This window comes from Tachyglossus aculeatus, chromosome 15 (assembly GCF_015852505.1).
Source record: "Tachyglossus aculeatus isolate mTacAcu1 chromosome 15, mTacAcu1.pri, whole genome shotgun sequence".
NCBI classification, from domain to species: domain Eukaryota; kingdom Metazoa; phylum Chordata; class Mammalia; order Monotremata; family Tachyglossidae; genus Tachyglossus; species Tachyglossus aculeatus.
In genome coordinates, this window is record NC_052080.1 from 9,525,637 (window position 1) to 9,549,639 (window position 24,003).

The window sequence follows — 24,003 nt, forward strand, 5'->3', positions numbered from 1 at the left end:
CATGCCTCAGTTACCTCATCTGTAAAATGGGGGTGAAGACTGTGAGCCCTCCATGGGACAACCTGATCACCCTCTAACCTCCCCAGCGCTTAGAACAGTGCTTTGCACATAGTAAGCACTTAATAAATGCCGTTATTATTATTATTATTATTATTTATTATGAGTAGTGGTTCCTGAAATTTTAGGAGACTTGATTAGAAACCATGACCTTCTCACTCCCATTTACGGTTAAGTGCTAAGAAGTGTGCTAAATGCCAGATTAGATGCCTGATAATCAGAGTGGACAGTCTCTATCCCACACGAGGCGCTCTCATTCTAATGGAGAGGGAGTACAGGTATTTAATCCCCATTTTTTAGTTGAAGAAACTGAGGCTCAGGGAATTTAAAACAGCTTGCCCAAGAGTATACAGCAGGCAAGTGTCAGAGCTGGGAATAGAACCCAGGTCACCTGGCTACCAGTCCTGTGTTCTATCCAGTAGACCCCGCCGCTTCTCGAGTACCCAGATTAAATATCTAGGTGGCAAACGAGTCACCCAAGAAGATGTTCCCCTTGTGCCTGACTCCCCTCGTCACCTCCATTTCTGGTGGTCCCTAGGAGAAGCAGAACTGTTCAATGTGGGATCTCAAGGGAGAGAGGTATAGAAGCTCACTTGAGCCTTGTACAAACATGTGAATTAGACAAAAGGGTCTTTGCCATCTGAGTCAGTTTTCCAAACCATGCATCTTTCTGAGCAATGGCCATTAAAAGCATTGATCAGTGACAGACATCTCTTTACTCACTTATGGCAAGAATTAGTTCCCTCCTCTGAGCGAAGCCAATGAGGCGCTCGGAATCTTTGGAAACGACCACGGGAAAGCCGTTGTAATCCGTCTCTTTGATGAGCGTCTCCACGTCCTCGACTGTCATGCCATCCTGAGTCAGGACGGACAGCGGAGGCTCCCCTCGCCTTGGCCTCATGACGTCCGTTGCCAGAGTCCTGTGGGTGAACTCATCCTTCACGTCCAGGAACGGGTACCCATTCAGGTGGATGTGGGCCTCGTAGATGCCTTCCTTGCCGAAGGCGTCGGCGACCCATTTGCTGGTCACGGCGGCCGCCATGAGGGGGACGATATACTCCAGGCCGCCGGTCAGCTCGAACATGATCACCACCAGGGAGACGGTCATTCTGGTCACTCCACCTGCCAAGGAAAAGGTGATTCAGATGGCAAAATGCCCTCCCTCCTCACTGCTTTGCTCCCCCGATCCAACCACTGAGGCCCTTTATTGAGCACTCATCATCTACTAAGCGCGTGGAAGATCTCAGTAGAGTAAGTGTCTGAACTATGACCGCTCTCACCCTTGGTGTTCCGTGTTCTATGGGGGAAAAAATATCACTTTTAATGATTGTAATTCCAAGGATATCATGAGGGCAGGGACCGCATGTACCAAATCTCCTATGTTGTTCTAATCCAAGCACTTAGTACAGCATTCTGTACACAGTACGTGCTGAATAAATACCATTGATTGATGGATCGAAAAAGCAGAAAACCACTCTCAAGATAGAACAATATCATCCCAGGAGAGCAACATGTCTATCTGGGATTGAAGCAGTGTAGGCTACACCCCAGTTTCAGTGAACAATGCCTGATGCCATAATAATGATAATAATAATGATGGCATTTGTTAAGTGCTTACTATGTATGAAGCACTGTTCTAAGCGCTGGGGGGGAATACAAGATGATCAGGTTGTCCCACATGGCGCTCACAATCTTAATCCCCATTTTACAGATGAGGGAACTGAGGCTTAGAAAAGTTAAATGACTTGCCCAAGGTCACACAGCAGACATGTGGTGGAGCTGGGATTAGAACCCATGTCCTCTGGCTCCCAAGCCCATGCTCTTTCCACTGAGCCACACTGCTTCTCTGAAGTTGTGACTTGCCCAAAGTCACACATCTGACAGTTGGCGGAGCCAGAATTTGAACCCATGACCTCTGACTCCAAAACTCATGCTCTTTCCACTGAGCCATGCTGCTTCTCTTTTTGCCATAACAGTAGCTCAACACCAGCATAAACAATAATAATAATGGTACTGTTAAGTGCTTACTATGTGCCAAACACTGTTCTAAGCACCAGGAGAATACAAGTTAATCAGGTTGGGCACAGTCCCTGTCCCACTTGGGGCTCACGCTCTTATCCCCATTTTACAGATGAGGTAACTGAGGTCCAGGGAAGTGAAGTGACTTGTCTGAGGCCATACAACAGACAAGTGGCGGAGCCGGGATAAGAACCCATGACCTTCTGACTCCCAGCCCTGTGCTCTATCCCCTAGGCCACGCTGCTTCTCACAAAGACCCTTTCCCCCTTTCTGCTCCCGCCGCCCCTGTACCTAGGCAGGCCGCAGCTCCCACCATTGCATAAAGTCCTGGAGTGACACAATCGGCCCCCGGTCTACACCAGTTCCTGAAGATGATCCAGTCGTGGTGGTGGTAAGCCAGCTGCTCCACGGCAATCCCCACCATCCTTCCAGCCATGGCACCCACTGCCATGCTGGGAATGAACAGGCCCGAGGGAATCTCCAAGGAAACACAGGAAAAAGAAATAGGTTGAGGTGCAGTGAGGCCTGTTCCTCATCGAGCCCAACCAATGGCCATCGGCCTTAATGCTCCGGCGGTCGAAACCAAATTCCTCCTTCTACAGGTGACATCCTTCTTAGGATGTCTGCTGCCATATTCCGCCCCCCGCTTCCCCACCCCACCCCTAGTTCTAGATGGCAGATCCCAGAAGGGTCAGGAAGCGTGTCTACCTCTCTCCTGGGCATTGCTGAGTATAGTGTTTTGTGCCCAGAAAGCACTCCATAAATACTATTCTCCTCCTCCTCTATGCAAATGGGATACCAGGCATAACCTGGGATAAATAATTTTAAATTCTGGGCATCTGTTTCCCCCCACCTCCACCTCAATAGACTTCTAAATTTTATTCTTCTTGAAGGAATGGATTTTTGTGTTTTCATTTCCTTTCATTCAAAAGCTGGCCCAGATTTGCCCGCTAAGGGAACAGTAATCCCAACTGCAAATAACACAGAGAAAATGAGCCTCCAGCATATGAGCTACTTTACTGTGCTATCTCTCCCTTCTCAGGGTCATTTAGATTAGAATTTAAAATTAAACACCATGCTCGGCATGAAAATGAAAACCAGAAGCCCGTGACTGCTCACAGGTGAAGTAGAGCAGATTATTGCTTCATTTTGGCTGTCACAGGTCAGTCAGGAAGCTCTATGAAGTAGAACTTTTCTCTTTGAGAAGCGATCATTAAACAATAGTTGGAAAAAAGTGAGATGAAAGATCCTACTCAGCCTATTGGGGGCAAGTCCCCTTTCCCTATACAATGAATATTTTCTGTGAACTCCATGTGGGACAGTGATGGTGTCTGATTCACTTAAATTGCACCTACCCCAATGTTTCGTACAGTGTTTTATGCATAGTAAGCATGTAACGTACGCAGTATTTCAAATTGGTGCCACGAAAATTCAAGCAGTAGGATAATAATTGCTGTTAATCGGGGAAGGCATCCAGTTTTTGAATTGAATGCTGTATGTTTTGGTGTTCTGTCAAATTGCTTTATCTATGGAACTAACCTAGAATTTGGAGCACGGGTCAGATGGACAACTGAGGAGACAGATTTGTGACACACCCCCATTCCAAAAGGATTTTGTGGCTGTTGGACCCAGTCTTTATCCATGCTTATGAGGCCACAAAGCAAAACCTCCGCTGCATTTGGTTTCCCATCTTTGATCCTAGAGGCCCAGATGACTGGAAAGAAATGATGCTTCCAGGGGCCTCAGCTTTCTCCACAGTTAGTTTTATCCTGTGCAACTCAAATGAAGGTGTGGTGGCTTTTCTGGAAAAGCCAACTCACAACTGTTCTTCTGGGGATACTGAAATAAATCACTTGGCTGTGCACTGCAAAGTCTTTAGAGGCTCACAAAGCTATTAAGTAAAATGCATTATCCCATCTTTAAAAGTAGCAATTTTGGTGTTTGATTTTTTTTTCCTCCCACACTCATTTTATTGCATCTATCTGCCCTTATTTAAAAAAAGGAAACAATGCCATGAAATAGACAGAAAAAACAGTAAAAGCTCAAATGGATTACTGCTAGAGAAATTATCTGACCTAGCACTTTGAGGGCTTATTGTTAGAAGTTTTATCTGAAATGGTTTTAACAAAAGAGAAGAAAGGATTCTTACAGGAAAAGAAAAACAAAAAAACAAAGAAGAAAGCCTTTCTCTGGCTGTTTAAGCAAGAACAACAAAAACTGGTTTTCTGCTAATGACTGCCTCGGGCCTCATTTCTCCCAGGCTTTGCCTGTCAGTGAGTCATTTACAGAGTTAAACCCTTTCCCTCCCTGCCCTGCTATGTCTGCAGAAGCTCTGGTGCAGGGGGCTGCAGACCAGGGGAGTATCCTCTCATACTCTTTCCCACCCTGTCTCATGACCTATTACCCAACATTAAACATTCACGGCAAGGTGTTTAGGAGGGAATCTCTGTTTTGCTTTCTCTTTGTCCCTACTGACATAGCAGAGTCAGAAATTCTCAGGAATCGGGGCCAGGGAAAGTGAGTGGGTGGGGGAAAAAAAAGCACAAAGAAGAAAGTGAGGAATAAAAAGCAGAATAAAGTAGGGTGGATAATAAAGAATGACTGCCTTCTATGGTAATGATATTAAGCTGGGTATTTGAGACATCGTTCAAGGTGAAGGGCCTGGTGGGTAATGTGCCGTTTCTCACTGATTTGTTTGAGACTTTAGAAAGAGCAAAACCTCTCGACCAGTTTCCCCAATAGAAATATGACTGTGAATGACTGGGAGAAGTGGCATGGTCTAGTGGAAAGAACATGGGCCTTGGAGTCCGAGGACGTGTGTTCTAATCCTGACTCCATCATGTGCCTGCTGGGAGACCTTGGGCAAGTCACTTCTGTGCCTCTGTTTCCTTATCTGTAAAATGGGGATTAAACACTTGTTTTCCCACCTACTTAGATGTTGATCCCCATGTGGTACAGGGACTGTGCCCACCCTGATTATCTTGTATCTAACCCAGCCCTTAATACAGTGCTTGGCTCCTAGTAAGCACTTAACAAAACCACAATCACTATTAAAACCATTCTCTGATTCCGCTTCTAAAGGATGTTAGCTAATGAACTTAAGGAGAAATCCAGAGGTAGTGGCAGTATATCCTGGTGCTCTCAATACTGGATTCTCCCTGGAAGGATTCCAGTAATAATAATAATAATAATAATAATAATAATAATAATAATAATAATAATAATAATAATAATAATAATAATAATAATAATACTATGGGCCAACCACCATAATTGGCACTGGGATAGACACAGGATAATCATGTCTAACAATGTCCCTGTCCCATATGGGGCTCTCAGTCTAAGTAGGAGGGAGAACAAGTATTGAATCCCCATTTTACAGATGAGGCATCTGAGGCACAGAGACGTGAAATGACTTGCCCCAGGTCAGTCAGCAGGCAAGTGGCAGAAGCAGGATTAGAACCCAGGTCCTCTGACTCCCAGGCCCATGCTCTTTAATAACAATAATAATAATGATGATGATGATGATGATGATGATGGTATTTGTTCATTCATTCATACACTCATATTTATTGAGCGCTTACTGTGTGCAGAGCACTGTACTAAGCGCTTGGGAAGTACAAGTCGGCAACATATAGAGACAGTCCTTAACCAACAACGGGCTCACAGTCTAGAAGACGGGCTCACGCGTTAAAATTATTGCTATAAAAATTCTGTACTCAAAACATTATGACGACGTTAATTCCAGCAAAAGAGAACAAAAGTCAAAAGTGAACAAGCAGAAAATTAATGGCTTAAGATTTTTTTTTAATGAGTTGTTAAGCGCTTACTATGTGCCAAGCGGTAGGCCATGCTGATGGGCTGCTCTGGGCAGGTTTTCTGTGTAGTGCTAGTGTAACTGTAAAGCGAAATGTTCCCTTTCCCCACCCGTCTCAATGCAGGTGGGGAGATTCGGGCTCAGTACAGAAGTGGTAAGCTAAGAATACCCAAAGTACAGGGTGTCTTTCTTCTTGTGCCGTACCTTAGCTAGCAGACATCCTGGAGCCTAGCAGTGCATTCTTGGTCTTCTCATGGATGGAGGGAGGCCCTTGGGCCACCTGAGCCTCAACCCTCCCCTTCCCCACACCCCCTTCCATCCCTCCTCCTTACCTTCATGCCAAAAGTAAATATGGTGATGACGATTTTGAAAACGAGAGCCAGAGCCAGCTGCCACATGGCCGTGTAAACGCCGACGCCGGCCGGTCGGTCCGGGATGTCGTCGACGGGCCGGGTCATGTTGGGGTCGGTGATGTAGTCGCAGAGCTGAGAGGACTCCAGGGCCCCGCAGTCGTTGAAGAGCTCGGAGATGAGCTCGCTCGTGCTCTGCCGGGTGTAAGGGTTGGGGTAGGCGACAAGGGCCGTGATTGCCGTCACCACAATGACCTCGAGCACTGGATACTTGCCCAGGCGGGTGGTCTTGCGCCGCCTACACCAGGCGATGTTACAGCGGATGAAAAGCGTCCCCCACAGTCCCCCAAAGACCCCGAGCAGGATGAAGGGGAAGAGCTCCGCCATGTACCAGGGGGTGTGGTACTCCACGTAGAAGAGGACCAGGCGGCTGTTCCCAAAGGGATTGATGGATCTTAGTGTAAAGGCAGCAACCAGGGCGGCGAAAAATGACCTCCAGAGGGTCTTCAGGGGGAAGTAGTAACTGACCTAGAACCAGTAAAGAGGCAAGAAGAGGTGAGCCAAGAGCAGGGGGCAGATCCGCCAGCACAGTCCACATCTCCTGAAATCCCAGCCAGGTCCTCCTCTCCACCTCCCTCCTGTGCTTAGTGTTCAGGAAATTCTCTCGGTCCCAGAGAGCAGCAGATGGTTCCCTTAAATTAAACCACATTTGACTCTAGATAAAATTCAACATGAAAAACATGTTGCTGTCTGTTAAACCGAGATCATCTCACAGGGAACCCTGCAAGGCCAGAGCGGGAGTTTATTCACCGCTTTTTGAAATGGCAATCAGAGGGGAGCACCAAACCGCCATTTTGTTGTGCACCAGAGGAAAAATAGCCTGAGTTTTTACAACACAGCTGTCTGCTGGGATCCCCAGTAGAGCAGAAAAACAGAATGCGCACCAAACAGCATAGGGAACGGCTTTTATTTTCATGACTTGGAGGCTGGAATAAATCCCGAGAGCTATTTTCCTCTGATGAACTCAGCGCTGAGAATCAGGGTGGGCCTCATGGAAATGAAACAATCAGTGGTATTTATTGAGCTCTTACTGTGTGCAGAGCACTGTACACATACAACAAGAGTTGTAAACATGTTCCCTGCCCACTACAAGGCACTGGACTGTAAGCTCGTTGTGGGGCAGGGAATGTGTCAGTTATATTGTTCTCAACCAAGCATTTAGTACAGTTCGCTGCACACAGTAAAGCACTCCATAAATGCAATTGACTGATTGACTAGCAGCTGACCGTCTAGAGGTGGAAAGAGCACAGTTATCTCCTAGTCAGCTGACCACTCTGCCACTGGTCTCTTGTGGCACACAGGGCAACTTAAGGCCTCTGTGCCTCAGTTTCCTCACCTGTAAAATGGGGATACAATACCAGTTCTCCCTTCTCCTTGATCTTGAGTCCCGTGTGGGACAAGGACTGCATCTCCTCTGCTTGTATTTTATCTAACATAATGTTTACCACAGTACTGGGCACATAGTGTTTGACAAATACCACAGTTTTTATTATTAATCCTTAGACAAGGATCCTGAAAGGGATGAAGCTTTCTGAATAAGGCCAGAGGTTTAGGGTTTCTCAGTGCCCGCTATCGGGCTAGTAAGTTCTGGCACAGTGGATAGAGTACGGGCCTAGGAATCCGAAGGTCATGGGATCTAATCCTGGCTCCATCACTCTTCTGCTGTGTGACCTTGGGCAAGTCACTTCACTTCTCTGGGCCTCCGTTACCTCATCTGTAAAATGGGGATTGAGGCTGTGAGCCCCACATGGGACAGGGACTGTGTCCAACCTGCTTTGCTTGTGTCCACCCCAATGTTTAGTATAGTGCTTGGCATATAGTAAGCGCTTAACAAATATCACAATTATTATTCTTGAGGGTCTGAAATGCAGAATTTAGAGATGAGGATTTCATTGCTGCAGAAACAATTACAGAAAAAAGTCTTGCGCACTCTTCCCCACCTCCTTCCCCCGACCCCTGCAACAAATCCTCATGGGCTCCCCCAGAGCTCCCACCTTACCTCTTCCAAGCTGAAGAGGACCCCCCCAATCGGGGCACCAAAAGCGACAGAGACCCCCGCAGCAGCTGCAGCTGAAAGGACCTACAACAGAAAAATTTGTACCAACAGTGTTGAGTCCTTGAGGCCCAGTGAATCTTGTACAGCTGTGCGGACCAAATGCAAAACCGGCCCCGCTCACCTCTCTCCTCTTTCCCTCGTTCTTGCTGTACTTGGAGAATAGGCTGCTGAAAAAGTTCCCACAGCAACAGGCCACGTGGACCAGGGGTCCCTCCTTCCCGAGGCTGAGGCCGGAAGACACCACTAGCACCAGGGTGACCGTTTTGATTAACAGAGTCCACTTCCCTAAGTAGCCCCTTATAATAAAGCCACTTAGGATGGTCTTTATCTGGAAGACAAGAGGGTAAGAAATAAACTACTTCAACGCCAAATCTAGGAAAATTGCCACGACTTTAAGGTAACTGCATGACCCAGTGAGAGGAAAGTGAGATCTGTGGGTAATTGATTTTAGAACTTGGGGGTAGCTGAGCACTGGAAATGCACCCGGGCCCAGAAGTCTCAGTTGTGGAGATGGTGGAAAAACTAGGATTTTTGAGGCAGTCCCAATTCTGTAGTCCAAAGAGATGGATCAGATACCATTTGAATTTTTCAAGCGAGATGGACTCTAGCTTCTCACTGAAATAGCGAAAATGGAAAACAAGTTCATCTTTAACCAAAGTGTTTCAGAAGCTGCAGGCTTCCCTGTTTTCCTGTAATGGCTTCCAGGGGGTCCTAGCCTCATTTCTGGGCTACCGTGGTGTATGCATGATACATGATCACTTTTCCACGGCCACTGGCCCTTGAGTCTAGATGGCAAACAAAGCTTCTTGGGAGCTACCCTCCAGGAGGCCAAGGCCAAGGAGAAGCTACTCACCTCTGGAATACCAGAACCACAGGCATAAGGCGCAAACACTCGGACGAGGGAGACAGCCAGAAACGCAAAAGATAATGCCCACAAAATGTACAGAAAGTAGTTCAGAATGTAAGCGCTCGCACCCTGAAGGGAGGAATAAAAACAGACAGTTCTTAGGCATGAGCAAGACACTTAATCCCACCTCTTTTAAGAGCAGAGGTTGGGGGCAGTGGGGTTCAGCAGCTTTCTGCTCCCCCTCCTGCATAAACAAGAAAGCTAATGTTAGTTTTCTCAACTACTGCTATTACTAGAGTGTGTGCAAACATATGACAGTGTTTGCACATGGACTGCGTGCAGATGTGTGCAGGACTGTGCCGTGCCATACGTGATTACTTGTGTAGCTTGCTTTGACTTGTGAATACTGGGGGAAGGGGAAGGTCAGAGAATTCTGCCTTTTAGGAACTTAGCATTTGTTTCATTAGCCATAGGGTTGAATTCTCTTTTTCTCTCAGCTCTTGGTATGGCCAGGTCTTTGTTGACACACAAACGGCTGGAGCTTTGGAGTGTCAGATTTTATGATGCCAATCTGGTTTAAATGATTTGAACTATTCTTGCTGCACAAAGCCACAGGAAGAAAAAAACAGAGGTTCTTTTGCAAAATGACAGATTACCTTCCAGATATCTTTAGATATGGTGAGTCATTCAGGACTAAGAATGAAAAGGTCTGGATAGACTTAAAACCTCTCCCAAAATGTTTTTTTCAAGTTAGTCCTCAAGTTTACCCCTAATGGGAATATTGGCAGCAAACTCCATTTCTTCTCTGGTCTCTACACTCCCAGTGGCACATGTATCCTGGTAGTAACTACCATGTAGGGCTAAACAATCTTCCCCTGTGCTGAAAGGATTGTGGAGATCTTTTCAGCAATAGACGTTCTGCAGACTTTCAACCTTCCATGTGGTAGGCACAAATGCTTTATCTCTTGGACAGATTGAGAATGGGGCCCAAAAATATTTCTAACTTCTCCATTCTCACTCCCTTCCACTCTGTCCTCCCAAGAGGAAGCGATTGCTTCACTTCAGTTCAGCAACAATATAAGGCAGTAATGGGTCTTCAGAATAACCAAATCAACAGTTCATAAACCTTAAGCAGGAAGACTCCAAAGCCATGCTAAATTTGATCTGTCACTGTGGGAGGTCCCAGGGAAGAGGTTTCTGATTAGAATAGGATGGACTGGCAGAGCTGAGGATCCTATCAATTGTGTGCTGGAAGGGGAGCATTCTGGGCATTATAGTGAAAAACACTGAATGCTTGAAAGTGGCATCAGCAACCAAAGAAAAGAATAAGGGACATATGTTGCCTCCTCCTACATAGCTCAAAGAGGTTTTCTCCCACATCCCTAACCAGGTTTCATCATATTCATCTCAACCAGGTTCCCTTACCTCCGACTGATTCACCAAAAGCTCTGACCATTTCTGCCACTGGGGACATTTGTCCCTGTCGTCAAAAGTGGTCTCATTGGATGTCCAGCAGCATTGCTCGTGACTGTACCAGAAGGCTGATAAGCAGACGCCTTCTTTCAGGTCCGTCATCCAGTCCACAGCTAAATCTATAACTCCCGCCAAAGTGCCTGAAAATCAATCAATCAATCAATCAATCGTATTTATTGAGCACTTACTGTGTGCAGAGCACTGTACTAAGCTCTTGGGAAGTACAAGTTGGCAACACATAGAGACAGTCCCTACCCAACAGTGGGCTCACAGTCATATGGAAAGGAAGCCATATATAGTAAGTAGGGTCAAAAAGATACCCTCATTGCAAGGAAAAGCATTTTTCTAATGGTTCTTTGGGAAATACAACAACACTAAACATGAGAAGCACTGTGGCCTAATGGATAGAGCACAGGCCTGAGAGTCAGAAGGATCTGGGTTCTAATCCCGGCTCTGCCACTTCTCTGCTGTCTGACCTCAGGCAAGTCACTTCACTCCTCTGTGTCTGTTACCTCATCTGAAAGATGGGGATTAAGACTGGGAGCCCCATATGGGACAGAGACTGTGTTCAACCTGATTAGCTTGTATCTACCCCAGCGTTTAGAGCTGTGATTGACACATAGTATGTGCTTAATAAATGCCATCATTATTTTGTTATTTTAAATTGATTGTACTTGTTAAGCACTTACTCTGTAAAAAAAAAACACTGGGGTAGATACAGGATTGGTCAATCAGTGATACTTATTGAGTGCTTTCTGTGTGCAGAGCACTGTACCAAGCACGTGAGAAAGTACAATACAACAGAGTTGGTAGACATGTTCCCTTCTACAATGAGATAATCAGGACAGACATAGTACCTGTCGCACACGAGGTTCACAGTCTGAGGGAGAGGGAGAACAGGTATTTCACCCCCATGTTACCGATGAAGAAACCATGGCACAGAGAAGTTTTAAGTGACTAGCCCCAGGTTACCCAGCACAGCAGGCAAGTGAGAGAGCCAGGATTAGAACCCAGCTTTCCTGACTTCCAAGTCCACGCTCTCTCCTCTAGGCCATGCTGTTCTTCGCATAAGAGCAAAAATGTGGGAAAAAATGAACATCCCTTAGAACAATCATAGATAATCACAGAGCATGTTTTCTTTTTGACTCTCAAATCCTCCATGTACAGTCTGCGGATAGAAAAATCATTCTGCTCCGGAGTTTGGCTCTAGCATGGTTCTGTGAATTCATATTTGCATGACTCCCGGTTCCTGGAATTCAAATAGGGTTGGACTTTTGGCATTTAATTCTCAGAACTGATTATTTCATCCCAAAGTCAACGTGGACTTGAAAGCTCAACTCCCAGAATCTCTAATCCACGGTCATACAGCTGCTTCAATTTGTGTTTTACGGGACAAGAGTGACCCCCTGTGGTTCGGTAGCCTTTAGACATCCCAGAGACACACTCAAAAACAGAACTGAGGACCGAATATTTAGCACGCAAGACATGTCTCTCAGTGTTCATCAAGGGATGGGAGAAAGACAGGCTGGAAGTTTCCTTACTGCTCTTGGGCCAACTGATCTATACCCACCTAAAGGGGAAGAATGGGGTGAAAAACCCTGATTTTGATTTCACCAGGGACAGCTTGCTGGGTAGTTTGAAAACATCCTGCCAATTCAATTTCTTTATAGCTTGGATATTTTAAAAGGTGACTTGTTGGGTTTCTGTCCCTTAGTTCTGTAGTAAGGCTTGTCTGTGCCTACATTTCCTCATCTTTCAATGGTGACTCAGTACCTGTTTTTCTTCCCCCTACAACTGTGAGCTCCAAGTGTAGGACAGGGGCTGCATCTGCCCCGATTATCTTATATCTATCCCAGTGCTCAGCCATTTTACTTAATGTACTTAAATACTTTTTTATTATTATTATAATTATTTAGCGAGTGGCAACAGAGTCTGAAGACAGGTACATAAATACTTTGGCCGGATGGTGTGGTGAATACCTAAATGCTTTGGGAGTGAGGACTCAAGTGCATGGGTGATGCAGAAGTTTTGAAATGGCATCAGAGGGGGAAATAGGGTGGAGAGAGGAGATCAGAGAAGGCCTTCTGGAGTTGCGATTTTAGTGGGCTTTGAAGATGGAGAGAGTTCTGTTCTGCTGGATCTGAAGGGAGATGGAGCAAGTGTTGATGGTAGAGACAAGAGTGAGTCACAGTAAGGAGCCAAATGTGTGGGTTTGTAGTAGTGGGGAGAGCTGATGGAATGCCTGAAAGCTACTGGTCACAAATTTCTGCTTGATGTGGGAGAGAAACAGTCTACCACTAGAGGACTTTGAGGAGTGGGGATATGTGATGACTGCTGATATAACCTTGGAAACTCACCTGCCAGTAGTCCAATAAGGAGCATTACCAGCCATCCTGACCAGGCGTCCAGCAAGCTTTTGATAAATTCCCATATGGACTCCTTGCTTTTGCTGGTAATCTGGAAAAAAAATGACAAAATAACAAGAGTAATGAGACAGGGACTTATTTAAAAGGCGAACTTGATAGATGTTGAAAAGCCAATTTCTGAGGTAACCAGAAAATTCTGTGCTGGAATTCAGCTGTTTGAAATGATTTTTTTTCCTATCCCTAGGACAAAGGCTCAGATATAGAAACACACTCCCAAACATCAGAATTGACACTGAATACAATTCAGGGAAAAAAAATCTATTCAAAATTGGCTATGAGGCTGATCCCTCTTACATATCTGTTGTCTTCACCCGCTATTCCCCTGCTTGCTCTCTGCCACCCACCGCTCACTCACATCGGTCCCCTGGCTTGGAGCTCACTCTCACCTGCACCCTCTCCAAATGTGATAGTCCACATCTCTCCCCCACCCTTTCCTTCTCTCCTCACTCCACTTACACCTCAGTGAGTGTCGCACCCCAAGTCGTACAACCCCACAGGCCATTCCCAGCACTTTCGTACATGTTTTGTATCGATAAATCAATAGTACTTATTGAAAACTTACTGTGTGCCGAACCCTGTTCAGAGCACTTGGGAGAATACAGTAGAGTTGGTAGACCTGGGCCCTGCCCATCAGAATTTTTGTAGGTCAGTGTATGCAGTTGTTCATTCAATGATTTACTTTGGTTACTCTCTTTTAAAACATATTTCTGTCTGTCTACCCCATTAGAAGCCCCTTGTGGGCAGGGAGCTTGTTGCCCTTCTGTTTTCTACTTCCAAGCACTTAGCAATGTGGGTTCTGCTAATAAATACAGTTCCTACTATCACTTCTACTACTACTTCAACTACTTTTACTAATATTCCTAGGAGGTCAGGTTAACTGGGGTTTATCAAGGGCCTCCAACATTAAGTGGGAATGGAAGGCATTAGTGATTCTACTCCCTACCAATAAAGCAAAAGCACTATGGTGTGGCAAGGATCCCTCTGGTCCCAGCAAGGGAGTGGCCCTCCTTGTCGGGCTTGTACTTTAGTGGTGGTTCTGTCATTTGAGCTGATGCTGCTCCGGCTTCTTCCGTAAGGCTACTAAATATGTCGGAGAGAGATGTGTGAAGGAAATACTGAAAAGTAATGATACCTGTGGCATTTGTTAAGCATTACCTTGTGTTGAGCCCACCCTAAGTGCTGGCATAGATTCAAGATGATCAGGTGGGACCCAATACCTGTCCCACTCAGGACTCATGACCAAAAGGAGAGAGAGAACAGATACTGAATACCCATTTTGGGGAAGAGGGAACTGAAGCACCAAAAAATGAAGTGACTTGCCCAAAGTCACACAGCAGGCAGGTGGCAGCCGACGCCAGGCCCGTGCTCTTTCCAGGAGGCCACCCTGCTCCTCAAAGATGCAAAGCAAGAAGCAGAGCAGTCAGCTGCCACCCAGGGAGTCATTCTCCACTTGTAGCAGGGGCTGCAGGGCTTTTGGCTATCTTATGGACTCCTCCGCTCCGTGGGTCAAACCTGAGGGTTTCCTCCCAGACCACATACCTTCCTGTGTCTGTCTGTGTCACGGGACTTCTCCCTTAGCCAGTCAATGGTGTGGAAGTCCTCATATGTCCCAACATCAGGAAAGGGCTCATCCAGGAAATCCATCAGGTTGCCAGAACCGTTCATTTCCCCAGCATTCACCATATTAGTAGGCCCTGATTGAGAGATGAGGTGATTGAACCATCTAAAATATAATTCCAGCCTTCCTGTTTAGCAAAAAATCCCAGTTAACTATTTTTGTGGCAGTGAATGATTGCGGTACTGCACCACATGAAGTCTCCCTGTCAGCGTACCTACAGTTAGGAGGAAAACATAACCCTTTTTCAAGAGTGGCTTTCATAAGACTAGGTACAGATTACGGAGGCAAATAGTGGGGCAAATGGACATTACAGGTAGAAGTGTCCCCAGAAGGGCTCCAGATAGACAGTTGAAACCTAGTCATAAAAACTATTAAGTGTATATTTTCCTAGGGCCTCGCTAAGTATTTTTACAGCAGGAAGAGTAACCACTGGCAGATTAAATGACATTTTAATCAAATTGAAAAGTGCCTATGGGTAATGTTGGGCTATTCACCATACAAGTCATAAAGGAGTTGTCTTGACTGATTTATTGACCTTCTGTGGAAACACAGCCACATTAAAACTTTAAGAGGTTCTTAACAATTTGAAGTTTGAGCAGTGCCAAGCCAAAACCTGTACCCATTAAGGAGTCCTTTGGGAACCATCATAAAGTAAAAGACAGTAGCAACCAGGATGTTGGGAAAACACAGAACACCAGAGGGAAAAGTAAAGTCCAAGGATCCAATCAGCAGAGTTCTGAATCTCCTGTTCAGAGATGCTGGTCAAGGAAATGGACAGCATGGCATTAGGTTTTTTTATGGGTTTTTTTTTTTTAAGTTTAGGTTACCAATATCAGATATCATTTGAAAGAAACCCAGAAGCATAATTCTGTAGCCAAAAACAACAAAACAAAAGCAAAAAAAATTCAAGAAATATATAAAAGATCATTCAGATTAAACAAGAATTGGGTCAGAGATTCTAGCCAGTGCCACTTACAGTCAATCTATCAGTGGTCTTTATTGAGCACACATTGTGTGCAGAACACTGTTCTAACACTTGTGAGAGTACAAAAGAGTAAGTAGACAAAAGAGTAAGTAGACACAATCCCTGCTCTCAAGGATCTTGATCTCACACCTAACCTCTCCCTGTGAGACCTAGAACAAAATAATTCCTTTGAGCCTGAACACATTGTACACATGGTTAAATCTCAGAATCAGCTGGTCTTCTACAAGTCTTCAAGCATTTAGTACAGTGCTCTGCACACAGTAAGCGCTCAATAAATACGATTGACTGATAGGAGGGTTAAATATTTATACCTGCACATGTGCCCAGAACATAGGTATGGCATATTCAAATACTTTGTATCTTAGCATCTTTCTTTTAATTTAAGGTGCTTTAAAATAGTCATGTTATAAAAGCCATCAATTTTCTTCTTCTACCCCACTCAGATCAAGCACAGCAAAAATTCCACAGCAATATAATTGGTTTCAAATGAACGTTTACAACTTTTTCTTTTTTTAAAGGTACTTTAAGTAATCAATCAATCAATCAATCAATCGTATTTATTGAGCGCTTACTATGTGCAGAGCACTGTACTAAGCGCTTGGGAAGTACAAATTGGCAACATATAGAGACAGTCCCTACCCAACAGTGGGCTCACAGTCTAAAAGGGGGAGACAGAGAACAAAACCAAACATACTAACAAAATAAAATAAATAGGATAGATATGTACAAGTAAAATAAATAAATAAATAAATAGAGTAATAAATATGTACAAATATACATATATACAGGTGCTGTGGGGAAGGGAAGGAGGTAAGATGGGGGGGATGGAGAGGGAGACGAGGGGGCGAGGAAGGAAGGGGCTCAGTCTGGGAAGGCCTCCTGGAGGAGGTGAGCTCTCAGCAGGGCCTTGAAGGGAGGAAGAGAGCTAGCTTGGCGGATGGGCAGAGGGAGGGCATTCCAGGCCCGGGGGATGACGTGGGCCAGGGGTCGATGGCGGGACAGGTGAGAACGAGGTACGGTGAGGAGATTAGCGGCGGAGGAGCGGAGGGTGTGGGCTGGGCTGTAGAAGGAGAGAAGGGAGGTGAGGTAGGAGGGGGCGAGGTGATGGACAGCCTTGAAGCCCAGGGTGAGGAGTTTCTGCCTGATGCGCAGATTGATTGGTAGCCACTGGAGATTTTTGAGGAGGGGAGTAATATGCCCAGAGTGTTTCTGGACAAAGATAATCCGGGCAGCAAGTAGCCTGCTGTTGTGCATTTAAGCAACCATTAATAATAATTATGGTGTTTTGCTAAGCATTTACTATATGCCAATCACTGTTTCAAGCACTGGGGTAGATACCAGTTTGTCCCACATGGGGCTCACAAGTCTAAATCAGAGGGAGAATGTTCTCGCCTGTCCCGCCGTCAACCCCCGGCCCATGTCCTCTGCGTGGCCTCGAATACCCTCCCTCCGCACATCCGCCAAGCTAGCTCTCTTCCTCCCTTCAAAGCCCTACTGAGAGCTCACCTCCTTCAGGAGGCCTTCCCAGACTGAGTCCCCTTTTCCCTCTCCTCCTCCCCATCCCCCCCCGCCCTACCTCCTTCCCCTCCCCACAGCACCTGTATGTATGTTTGTACAGATTTATTACTGTATTTATTTTACTTGTACATATTTACTATTCTATTTATTTTGTTAATGATGTGCATCTAGCTTTATCCCCATTTATTCTGATGACTTGACACCTGTCCACATGTTTTGTTTTGTTGTCTGTCTCCCCCTTCTAGACTGTGAGCCCGTTGTTGGGTAGGGACCGTCTCTATATGTTGCCAACTTGTACTTCCCAAGTGCTTAGTACAGTGCTCTGCACACAGTAAGTGCTCAATAAATATGATTGAATGAATGAATGGAGAACAGGCCATTTCTGTTGAAGGGGAGGGTGAACTGGAGACTGTGCCCCCATAAGCAGGATGGGCAGCTATGGGCAGACAGTTTTCCTTAAATATCTCTATATTACTCTGCCATCTAGTAGTACCCTAGAGTACAAATTGCAACCAATCAGGCCATCAGCAAGAATTCACTATCCCTCAGGGCACAGAACACTGCCTTCACTAAAATCGGAGTTTCACTTTTTTACTCCAATACTAATTTTCTGGAGAATTCTGTGCAGTAACCTCTCTCGGTGCAGTAACTTCCTACTGTTTGAAGAAGTGCTGACAACAATCCTTGACCCTGATTCTCCATCCCCTTTACACCATGCCCTCCATATGGGGCAGGTGCTTTGTCTGATGGGATCATTCTGAATGTGCTCAGAACAGTGCTTGGCACATTTTAAGTGCTTAACGCATAGAAAAGCAGCATGGCCTAGTGGGTCGAGGACGGGCTTGGGAGTCATAAGGACTTGGGTTCTAATCCCCACTCTGCCACTTGTCTGCTGTGTGACCTTGGGCAAGTCACTTGTACCTCAGTTCTCTCATCTGTAAAATGGGGATTAAGACTATGAGCCCTATTGTGGGACAGAGACTGTGTCCAACCCGATATCTTGTATCTACCCCTGTGCTTAGAACAGTGCCTGGCACATAATAAGCGCTTAACAAATACCACAATCATTATTATTATTTTACTGTATTGTTATATTATTACTAGTTCTCATTAAGAAATCAGAGCAGACACAGCCCCTGTCCCATGTGGACTGTAGCTTCTTGTTAAACTATATGGTTCTTGTGGGTAGGGAGTGGGCCTTAATCTGTTGTACTGTACTCTCCCTTAGTAGAGTGCTCCGCACACAGTAAGTGCTCAAAAATGCCATTGATTGATTGCGGGCTTCCAGTCCTGTGATAGGGAAAGCAGCTATCTTATCCCCATTTTACCAGTGAAGAAATAGGCACAGAGAGGTTAAGTGACTTCCCCAGTGTCAGACAGCAGGCCAGAGGCAAAGACGGGAGTGGAACCGGGCTCCCCTACCTCTCAGGCCCATTGGGTTTTTGTTTTTTCCCCACTATGCCTCACTGCCCTCCTAATTTTTCGAGGATAAATAAAGCAGCATCTCAAAAGACATTGAGTCTCAGTGAAAAACCCAAAATACTGTTTTATGTAAAGCATTCTTCTATCGCGGAACAGCTGCAACAAAAGTAGTGAATGGAGCAGAAGATACCAGTCAAAGATATAGATTTATATTCATGAATATTAATGGTGAATGGAAATATCGATATTCTTCTTGCACCAAAGTCTGCCATAGACACATTTGCTACAGAAATACCATATGTTTAGTGCTAGATTTCCTTAATAAGGATTCACATCCACATAGTGATGGTGGGGGTATATTTTTGGTAACTGAGTAAAGGAACCTAATTAATGCCCCAAAGAGATTTTAGTGACTAGATTTCTAACAGCCCCATCATGCTAGAACTGAAAAGTCACCTGACATTTCTTCATATACAGCTGAGTCACTGTCACCTCTAGCAAAACCAAGGAAATTATTCAGTCGGAATCTGAAAAGGACCACAAGTCACTCTTTCCAATGAAAAACCACTGTGTTCTTAAAGAGGATGTTAAATTTGTACCTTGGGTGTTCACTATTAACAAGCCTGGGGTTTTGTTTGATGATACTTATCATGAAACCACTTAAGAAAATTCAACCACATCAGCTAAACAGGGAGAAGAAAAAATCCTTTCCAGTGTTACTTGTCGAGGGGTTGGAAGTCAAGAAAATACAATTGGAGCAGAAATAGAATCTAGATCTTTGAAAACCTACTAAAGGAAAACTCACAGAATGCGTGAGTCCCCAGAATCCAGGTTTCAGGATGCCTTTCATTCTGTAACCATGTTGAAGGCTCACTCCCGCTTTCCATGCCTTTGAAACCGGATTTGCTTTTTGTAAAGAGGTGCAGATTTTAGGAAGCATGATGGACACTCCGAAAGCAGCCGTTTTCATTGTTGGCAAAGAGAGCTCCTTGTCCCTCTCCTTAAGGATTTTTTTGAAATCCCATCATGGAATTTTAAAAAATTTTCACAAAGGGAAGATATGCATCTGTCTTGCCCTCCTTGCTTTTTCTTAAAACAGTTTTAACCCCCAATCTTTCACCTCTCCATCTCTGACTGTTCTCCTCCTTGCTCGCTATTGTGAGCAGCCAGTTGTAAGCCCTTTAAATAGGGCCTGCTCTGACTCGCGGACAATAGATCTCCTTCAGTTTTAAAATCCCATCTGGCAGCATTCTGCCGGAGATGTCAGCCGGAAGATACGTGAAATGCCAGCATACAGCTCTGGCACCTGCAATTCCTTTGCCTCGGCAGACATCGCCCTGCCCGCTTTGCCCATGCCAGCTCTCCATAATGGAGACGGCAACCCAGAAAGAGACAAGCAAATACGCTTTTGCGATAATGCCTCTTACCTGCAGTGCAACATCGTTTAGACTAGTCTCCCAGATTTGGAGAGCATCCTTCCCTGAGTGGTATGGCTGCAAAAACAGTGATGTCATGGGAGGAAGCAGTAACAGTCACATGACTGAATACAAGGTGGGGGGAGAGGGAGGGAAGGGAAGGGGTGTGAGAAAGGAGAGGGAGAAAGAAGGGAGGGAAAGTAAGAAAGATAGAAATAGAAGGAGAATGACGGAAAGGGAGGGAGAGGAAAGGAAAGAGAAAAGAGATAGGGAAGAAGGGAAATGTGTGATCCTCCAGGATTAAAGTAGCAATGAAAGATTTTCTTCTCACTTTAGTCATCTTTCAGAGCAAGTAATTTACATTTAGATGCCTCTATTTTTAAAAGACTGATCCAATGCAAATGTAAAAATGGAATTTAGGGGAGCAGCATGGCCTAGTGGAAAGAGCATAAATCTGGGGGTCGGGATCGGGGTTCTGTTGCTTATTTGCCTGCTGTTTGCTTCTTTTTGTTTGTTTTGTTTTTTTTAGGAATTTAAGTGCTGACCATGTGCCAGACACTATACTAAATCCTGGGGTAGATAGAAGCTAATCAGGTTGGACATAGTTCATGTCCCACATGGGGCTCACCGTCTTAATCCCCATCTTTCAGGTGAGGTATCTGAGGTACAGAGGAAGTGAAATGACTTACCCAAGGTTCAACTTGGGTCACACAACAGATGGAGCCATGATTGGAACCCAGTTGGTTCTGACTCTCAGGCCTGGGCTCTATCCACTGTGCCAAGTGAGCCTCGTGAGGGACAGGGATTATGCCTGGCTTGATTTACCTTTATTTGTCCCAGCACTTAGAACAGGGCATCATTCATTCATTCAGTAGGATTTATTAAGTGCTTACTGTGTGCAGAGTGCTTAGCAAATACCATAATTATTAATAGCTATTTTAGTTTGTGCAGGCACTGCTAAACCTAAATCTCATGCTTATCTTGAATTTATGGGAAACTTGAAGGCACTGATCATCTGATCAAATCAAAACACCACAATCCCAGTCCGGTTAGGACATGAGGTGAATCTCCGGAAAGAAAAATCCATTTGAACTCAAACAAACCAACAGGGCTCCTCAGGCCTCCAGCTAAGGGCCAGCCGCATGACAGCTGTGACTGTGCCACCCCCTGGGGAATAGCGCATTACTAACTGTCACAATAACCATGTCTTTCTCTGGATACGATGTAATGATCTGTATTAGTAACCTAACTGTAATAGGGTAGGGGGGAGCCCTCAAGGGCCACAAATGTACTTCATTCATTCCAGTTCTCTTGTTTATGTGTTTGTAATATGGATGCCGATTTAAGAAAACCTTTAAAAGTATTTGGGAAGTCCGATTTAGAAAAGTTGACCTAGAAACCCAGTCTTGTTGTATTACTTTCACGGTTTCAAGGACTATTTTGGGTGAGGGACTTTCCCAGTGTAGGAATATCAGCAGATGTCTGTCATAGAAGAGCCTAATATTTTAATTCTTGACACTAGACTTTCTGTCTAAAGAAACTAGAAAAAAGCTCCATGACCGTCACTCATTAAAAATACAATATCGTGTCTTAAATGGAAACTAAAATATTGCCAGTCAGATGCTTAAAAACAGGGTTTGAACATCCAAAGTGAAGCAAAACAATATCTCTTCTGATTTTCTCTTTTATCCATCTGATTATTTGCATTTTCAGTGAGCCAACTTTTTTTTTTTCCTTCTAACACCCAAATTGAATTAGGAAGAGGATCAGTAGTTTGGGAAATGGAGCGCTTCAAGTTTATATGTTGCCAACTTGTACTTCCCTAGCGCTTAGTACAGTGCTCTGCACACAGTAAGCGCTCAATAAATACGATTGATTGATTTACAACAGTGAAGATTTAGTTTACTTTCTTCATCTGCCTTTTGGCCTATTTCCTCAAGTTGATCAATTTTCCTTTTAGTTTTTAATAACTTGGTTGCTACCTTTGGAAAACCTGAGCTGGTAAGGAGTATACATTCTGTTTTTGAACACAAGAAGATAGTTTTATTTTTGTAATCAACACATCTAAAATACTTCTAACATCATCCGATCGGCCTTGTTAAATATTGCTTAGATCACTTACCTTTTCTTCTTACTGTATCTACCCTTTCTTGGGTGAAACACACTTGATTCCTTTGCTCCAAAATCCACAGAACACTGCATTTGGATACTGAGCTGACTCTCGTCCTTGTTTCCAGTGAGAAGTTAATTATAGACTGGAACTGTACCCAAGAATGCCCTGGGGGTGGAACCCTGTTGCCACTATATGTTCTGTGCTCTCAAGTCCCTCTTTGCTGACAAGGACAAGAGTCAGTTGGATTCTTCCACCTGTTCTTTTTCCGTTTTGGATGAAGCATGCATCCATTTTCTGTCCACCTAAGAGCTTGACGATACAATAGGTTCCGGTGGCACTACTGATGCCAGAAATGGAGCTCAGAGTACTGCTTTCCTTAGGATTGGTTTTCTGCCAGTTCACCCCTTCTATTTAGCAACAGAAGTGATGTGTGCAGCATCTGCTGTTAGCATCACTCTAGTTTGAGCTGACTTGGTATTTTTCTTGCTCAGGCTGCTGTTGTCCACTCCCTCAGCTCCGGTGAGGAGTCATTTTCTGAGCGGAGAGGGGTTGGTATGCTCACAAATGTGTGTGTACACGGAGATGATCTTTCCAATATACACCCCTGCCATCCTATCTTTAATAAGATCTTAGCCCTTTCCAGTGTCCCGGGAATTTTCCGATCTCTTGGAACAGTGGAACAGTAAAGTGGCTTTCTAGGGTAAGACCTATGCTCTGAGGTTAGAAATTTCCAAGTTTTAAATCTCTCTTCTCCCTGATGTCCCCCACAACTTTCACTTCCACACTATTCATTCCTTCAGTCTTATTTATTGGGCACTTACTGTGTGCAGAGCAATGTACTAAGTGCTTGGGAGAGTACAATATAAGAATAAACAGACACATTACCTGCCCAGAATGAGGTTATAGTCTAGAGGGGGACAAAAACCAAACATCCTGCATTATATATATACATACACACTAAAAACTAGATTACTTCCTATCTGTATTTTTTTTTTAGTGTCTGTGTCTCCTACTAGATTAAGGTCCCTTAAGGACAGGGACCACGTCTCTGAATGTCCTGTACTCTCCCAAGCATGTGGTGCATGCCCACTACGGGCTCAGTAAATACCCTGGATTGATTTGGTTTATTCTCTGTTAAGCAACTCTAAGTTTACTAGGGGCAGGGAATGTGTCTGCCAACTATGAGATATTGTACTCCCTCAAATGCTTAATACAGTGCTCTGCACACAGTAAGTGCTCAATAAATAGCACTGATTGATTTGCAACCCTCAAAGCTTTACAAGATTATACTAAAGTAGAGCTCCAGTGGACAATTATTAGAAGGGGTTAGGGAACAAAAGAGAAAGGGGGAGAGGAAGAGAGATGGCTTGCCAGGGCACTTTTTGATCCATTGCTGGGTGCAGAGGACTGTTCTAAATAAGCTCTTGGGAGATCTTAAAATCTAGCGCGGGTGCAGAGACAGACATAAAAATACATTATAAGTAGGGGAAGTAACCAAGTATAAAGATATATACCTTAGTGCAGTGTGGATGTTGGGGTGAGTACCAAAAGGCTTTGGGTATGAACTCAAGGGCCAGGGTGACCCACAAAAGGAAGGGGAAAACAAAATGGGAAGAGGAACACTCCTCCCCCTCATTCACACTAATGCTCCAATACTGTTATTCAAGAAAGGCTCTTGGGACTTGGGTATACTGGGGGTTCTAGTATAAAAACCTAACTATGAGCTTGACAAGTAGTGTAGCCTAGTGAATACAGCATGGGTCCAAGAATCAAAGGATGGGAGGTCTAACCCCAGCCCCACCACTTGACTGCTGTGGGACCTTGGGC

The 24,003-nt window shown here is 44.8% G+C and overlaps 1 protein-coding gene across 5 annotated transcripts in view; it reads right to left on the reverse strand.

The window, feature by feature from the left end:
- The window catches only part of CLCN4 (chloride voltage-gated channel 4), a 42,187-nt gene that overhangs the window by 17,319 nt on the left and 865 nt on the right, over positions 1-24,003 (reverse strand). For 3 of the 5 annotated variants that reach the window (XM_038757029.1, XM_038757028.1, XM_038757025.1), the window contains exons 1-10: positions 20,076-20,150; positions 14,645-14,799; positions 13,037-13,136; positions 10,632-10,819; positions 9,213-9,335; positions 8,481-8,687; positions 8,303-8,383; positions 6,226-6,771; positions 2,368-2,554; positions 781-1,179 (exon numbers count right to left, since the gene is read on the reverse strand). In XM_038757029.1, coding sequence (XP_038612957.1) covers positions 781-1,179; positions 2,368-2,554; positions 6,226-6,771; positions 8,303-8,383; positions 8,481-8,687; positions 9,213-9,335; positions 10,632-10,819; positions 13,037-13,136; positions 14,645-14,788 — 1,975 coding nt within the window. In that variant the 5' untranslated portion in view covers positions 14,789-14,799; positions 20,076-20,150. Of the gene's footprint in view, positions 1-780; positions 1,180-2,367; positions 2,555-6,225; positions 6,772-8,302; positions 8,384-8,480; positions 8,688-9,212; positions 9,336-10,631; positions 10,820-13,036; positions 13,137-14,644; positions 14,800-20,075; positions 20,151-22,185; positions 23,036-24,003 lie in introns of those variants that run through there. The other 2 variants (XM_038757026.1, XM_038757027.1) reach the window with 2 other exon arrangements.